At 42.5% G+C, this 5,200-nt stretch overlaps 1 protein-coding gene across 1 annotated transcript; it reads right to left on the bottom strand.

The window, feature by feature from the left end:
• Positions 1–1,671: 1,671 nt before the first annotated feature.
• LOC120043320 (zinc finger protein 568-like) lies at positions 1,672–3,549 on the bottom strand. The gene is made up of 2 exons (XM_038987938.1): positions 3,277–3,549; positions 1,672–2,837 (listed from the first exon to the last, which is right to left on the bottom strand). The coding sequence occupies exons 1-2, from the start codon at positions 3,440–3,442 to the stop codon at positions 1,672–1,674; spliced, it is 1,332 nt and encodes a 443-aa protein (XP_038843866.1). The 5' UTR covers positions 3,443–3,549.
• Positions 3,550–5,200: the final 1,651 nt, after the last annotated feature.

The raw sequence follows: 5,200 nt of genomic DNA, 5'->3' as shown, positions 1-5,200 counted from the left end.
TGCCTACGTGTTTCACCGTGAAAACAGTTGTCATTGGGCACACAAATCCAAAGTAATGTAGGCCTGTGCCATTGCAAAATCGAATGCTTCTCACCGAACGTTAAAACCTCTTACAATGAAAATAGGCAATTTATAAGCCTACTGTCATTAGAGTATAGTCTACTTGTTGGATGAATTGGATGCGCACTGGTGTCTAGCTGTAGGCTAGTTGTCTAGTGATATTGTCCACCATCATCAGCAGATCCAAGAAATAAAACTAATATTGACAGAAAATAATAAAGCTAAACTAACGGTCTACTACTTCTGGCTACGGATGGCACGGAGAACACCAGTTCTCGCGTGCACCTGGAAAAAACAACGCAATGAGCGCTCTTAAACAGCTGACTGACAAAAGCAAATGATGATAAATCAACTGATAAATCTAATGCGTTGGCTATCAAGGACAAGGACGCATGGCAAACGAATGGCAAAAATTAATAAATACAAAGGAAAATCTATGCTTAAACATATTTACCACTATTTTAAACTTGAAACATATAGAATGCTTAAATTAGAGCTTATGAACCAGTTGCTATTAAATTTAAGTTTTTGTACAGAAAACCTGTGGCTAGGGTAGGATTCTAGGCTAACCTGGTCTAGCTCCTCTGTTCCAAGATCATCAGGAACAGTCGGAGGTGGAGGCGGCTATGGAGCCATTATCCTGGCGGCGCATTTGGAAGGGTGGGTAGACTCTGCACACCGAGCTAGCTGGAGCTCGGCAGTGTCATCGCTGTTGGGCCTGGCGGCGGTCTGTGGTTTGATGCTGACGCTCATCGTTCTCCTAATCGTTTTGGTGAAGCCCATTTCTGATATCCACCGTGGTAGATTAACTGGTTTGAGCTAGCTAAATAGGCTAAGGCTAATAACACTAGCACATTTTACAGCTAGCTAGCTAAGAGTGAAGCAGCTTCAACGGTATACTTGACCCCGCTCTAATAAATCGAAATAAAATATTACAGGCGTAGGAGTATCATGTTATTCACTTAGCCTACCACAGAGATGAGAAGTGTTTTTCCCCCAAAGGAAAATACCTAACCACCTAGTGTCTTTCCATAGCCCCCCTACACACACCGCAGCGCGCCCTGCCCCATTGTGTTGAAACAGTGCAGCGGAGAAAGATTTTTTTATGTGCCAACCTGTCACTCAATCATTAAAACTTTGTTGCTATTTTTATATAGGGACATAAAACTACAACTGAGGGAGCTATAGTTTGATCTGAGGCGGCTAAGCCCCCTCATCCAGCCAGGCTCGCCCCAGGACCCTTGTCTGCAGTGTGAGAGGCCTGACAAGGAGGCCATAGATGGATTCGTCTCCCGCGTCATTCTTGGGGGTGTCTGAAGCCAAGTGGGTGACTGAAGTCTGCTTGATTGAAGCGGGGTACATGGGTCCCCCTCCTCTTCCGCTCCCCTCCTTTTCTGGAATTGTATTTAATATAACTGTATCAATAAGCCCGACTGTTCTGTCATCACCCTGAGAGACATTCCAAATTAAAACGACCAGATATTACTGTTTCTAATGAAGGTACATTTTCAACAAACCTGTGAATTTCCTGCAATACTCTGTACTCATCATTCAAATCCAATCAAACTTTATTTACATACAATGTTTTATGACAATCTATGATAGATCTATTCATCTGAGAGACACAGTATGAATGGCCTGGAGTTGCTCTCTCGTAAGAGTGTTGTCCACATCCTGTCTTTTTATTCCCATCTTCTGACTGAAGATTTTCTTTCTTCTGTCTGTTTCTCTCTCTTTGTGGATATTATCCATATGTTTCAGCAGATGAGTCTTCTGAGTGAATCTTTTACCACAGACTGAGCAGCCATGTTGTTTCTCTCCTGTGTGAGTCAGTATGTGCAAGTTCAGGTTTCCCTTCCGATTGAACATTTTCCCACAGTCTCTACAGCTAAATGGTTTCTCTCCTCTATGAATGCGTATATGTTTAGTAAGGTGCTCCTTACGATTGAAGCTTTTCCCACAGTCACCACAGCTAAAGGGTTTCTCTCCTGTGTGAGTCTGTCTATGTTTAGTTAGGTGCTCCTTGCGATTGAAGCTTTTCCCACAGTCACCACAGATAAATGGTTTCTCTCCTGTGTGAATACTCATGTGCCTGGACAGATGTCCTTTTTGTTTGAAGGTCTTGCCACAAAAGGAGCAGGTGCAGGGTTTCCCACTGTGACAGAGTTGGACATGGGCCTTCTGTTTACAGGTGGAGTTGTAGCGTTCACTTAGGCTCTTCTTGGCGAGAGTCACATGCCTCTGCAGGTCAGCTTCCAGAGCTTTTCTGGACATGATGCTGGGCTTGGAACGGTGTTTCTCCATTGGTCGATTGAGATCCAAAGGTGGGCTGGGATCCAATAGTGGACTGTTGTAAAGTCCTACTGGGTCAATTCTTACAGCGGAGCTGTGGCTTGATGCATTGTTTTGATTATCTGGAGGGTCACAGTGAATGTCGAGACCCTTTAGGTGGGCCACAGTGCCAAAAGAGGTGAGATACATTGGTTTAGGTTCACTCTCTCTGTTCTCCACAGTCTGGGTTTGGGGAAGAGTCAAGAAACAAAGATGGTCCTCCTGATCACATTCACTTTTCACAGAAGTTGAAGGGAATATGGAGTGTTTGGTATGAAAGAGCCCTTGAAGCTGCTCTTCCTCCTGACTGGTTCTCAGTTCCTCCTGTTCCTCTTTAATCTGTATGGTCTCTGGGTCCTCCTGCCCCAGTCTGGGGCTCCACTCCTGCTCACAGTGCTGCTGCTCAGGGGGAACCTCCTCTTCAGAGACAGAGAGCTGCAGGGAGTCTGGAGGGAAGGAGAAGGGGAGCAGAGGTTACCTAGACAGCCGTTAGACAAGTAAGCATTTCACTGTTAGTCTACACCGGTTGTTTACTAAACATGTGGCATAACATTTGATCTGAGGGTTGGGGTCAATTTGAATTTAAGCCTGTAAATTCAATATAAAGTCAACTCAAATTCCAATCCAATAACAACAAAAATATGTATATTTTAAATATACTCTTAATACATTAAAAAGCTATTTATTTCTAAAGTTTGTCAATTCATTGATTATAAATTAAAATAACTTCCTGGTTTTCGTGACAAAGACTATGTTTTTACCCATGTATGGTAAACGTTAAAAAACGTACAATTGTTGAAATGGTGATCACTGTTAGCCTAAACAGTGTGGAGTGTATTAATTGAGTAGAGCTATAGCTAGCTATCAGTAGCGCTACATACTAACCTATTTTACATAGCGTTATCTCAGGTGTGATCCGCAGCAGTCTCCGTAGCCGATCATTCTCCTCCTGGTACTCCACTACCGTTTTCTCAACTGCCCCGAAAATCTCTACTGCAGCCGCCATTAAACGCGCATTTAAAAACACTCGCAACAACTGTAGTTTGGACATATTTCAGTCGACTGAGAGTTGGGAATTCAGCTACTATGGCTTCGTCAACGAAGAAAGAACGGCTGTCACAAACAAACCATACCCGCTGACAATTTCTTGTGCTGCGTTCATAACCTTCTTCTTTGCTGATGTTTATTGGCGGACTACACTCATAAGGTGTATTGCCGCCACCTACTGTACGGGGTAATACAAAAAAATACCCCAAAAACAAAAAATGTTGTGGATGAACAAATCATACTAAATTACCAACAATAAATAAATAAACACGGACCAAATTCACGCCACTACCCTGAATGTCAAACAAAAACGGTACTATTCAGATCCCTACACCTGGAAGGGGGGGAACTTCTTAATTCAGTACGCCCTGTAATATATTTTAGCTGTAAAGTCCTGGAGATCCAGAAATATATTTGCCCCTTGACAATGATGTCTAGCTTCTTTGATTTATTTTATTAGTTTGACTCGTGCAATTTATCACTTTCGTTATAAACGCAACAAAGTCCACTTTCTTCACTATTAGTATGTCGGGATCCTTCTCCTGCATGGCATTCACTGCAGACTGTGGGGCCATCCATTACCATCTCCACTCTACTCACTCCTCAGCTATTTTCACTGCCTCCACATAGGAGACCTGCTGGATGGCCCTGATCCTAGCTAATGCGACCTCATTCATCCGTACAGGGCACTCGTCACAATTACAACAACATGCTTCATCTGACTCTTCAGCTACTACACAGTTATTCCTTCTACAAACACTTGCCACGTGTCCTAACTTTTTACAATTGTAACACTTCTGTCTCACCGCATATCTCACATAACCAAGTTTACATAAATTGGGAGAACCACTTCACCAAACGACAGTAAAACCGACAGGTTTTGCTCCTTCTTTCCGTCTATCATTCGATTCAATCGACGTGCGTCTACCACTCCTGGGCCCTCATTTATCAATGTTGCGGACGAACAGAAATGTTCATAAACTATGCATGCGATCATTTCTAAGCAAAGTGTGGGATTTATCAATTTGTACTTATACTTGAGAATGTGCGTAAATGTAAGCACACCTCTGACCATGCGTACGCACAGCACCTTGTGGGTGAAAAGTCAAACTGCTAACGAAATACCATCCTTCACCTGGAGAAAGGTTTGACATACTGGACCAAATCATAAACTATGAAGAAAAAAGATAATACATTAATAGTTTATTCATGTAGTTCTTTTATAGACACTTAATCTACTAATAGTTTTCTCAGGGTGCTATCGATATCATAAACATGAAACCATTTAAGCCTAATTGAATAATAAAGTCAATTAGAAAGAGAGTGGAATATATAAGGTTGGAGGCAGTTTAGTTAAACCAGTTAAATAATATCAAAGGCAACACCGAGGCATTGTGACTTGTCCAAAATGGCAAATCTTGCATTGCTGGAGGATGTGGCACAAGCTGCATTACACAGGGAGCGTGTTTTCAATGAGTATGCAGATTTTTTGGGCTGAGAGCGACGCATGGTTTATTAGTAGATTTCGTTTTCCAAGGCATATTTTATTGTATCTCTGCAACCAACTCTCTCCAGTATTAGAAAGGGAGACGAAACACACCAATGCCATTCCAGTGCATACCCAAGTCCTCTCCACCCTGGGATTTTTGGCCACTGGAATATTCCAACAGGAGATTGGTCTGGCATTTCACAACCAACCAGGAGCCGAATACTGCCTGCAGTCCTTCATGGCATTATTTCATTGACCCCACAATACATACAG

The sequence above is a fragment of the Salvelinus namaycush genome, unplaced genomic scaffold (assembly GCF_016432855.1).
Source record: "Salvelinus namaycush isolate Seneca unplaced genomic scaffold, SaNama_1.0 Scaffold9, whole genome shotgun sequence".
NCBI lineage: Eukaryota > Metazoa > Chordata > Actinopteri > Salmoniformes > Salmonidae > Salvelinus > Salvelinus namaycush.
The sequence above is the reverse complement of the archived record's forward strand: the minus strand, read 5'-3'. Positions and strand labels throughout refer to the sequence as shown.

Bases quoted from the DNA above. Each gene is read 5' to 3' on its own strand.
- LOC120043320 (XM_038987938.1), bottom strand. From the start codon at position 3,442: ATGTCCAAACTACAGTTGTTGCGAGTGTTTTTAAATGCGCGTTTAATG. The intron at 2,838-3,276 runs GTTAGTATGTAG...CCTTCCCTCCAG, and splicing joins GATAACGCTATGTAAAATAG to ACTCCCTGCAGCTCTCTGTC.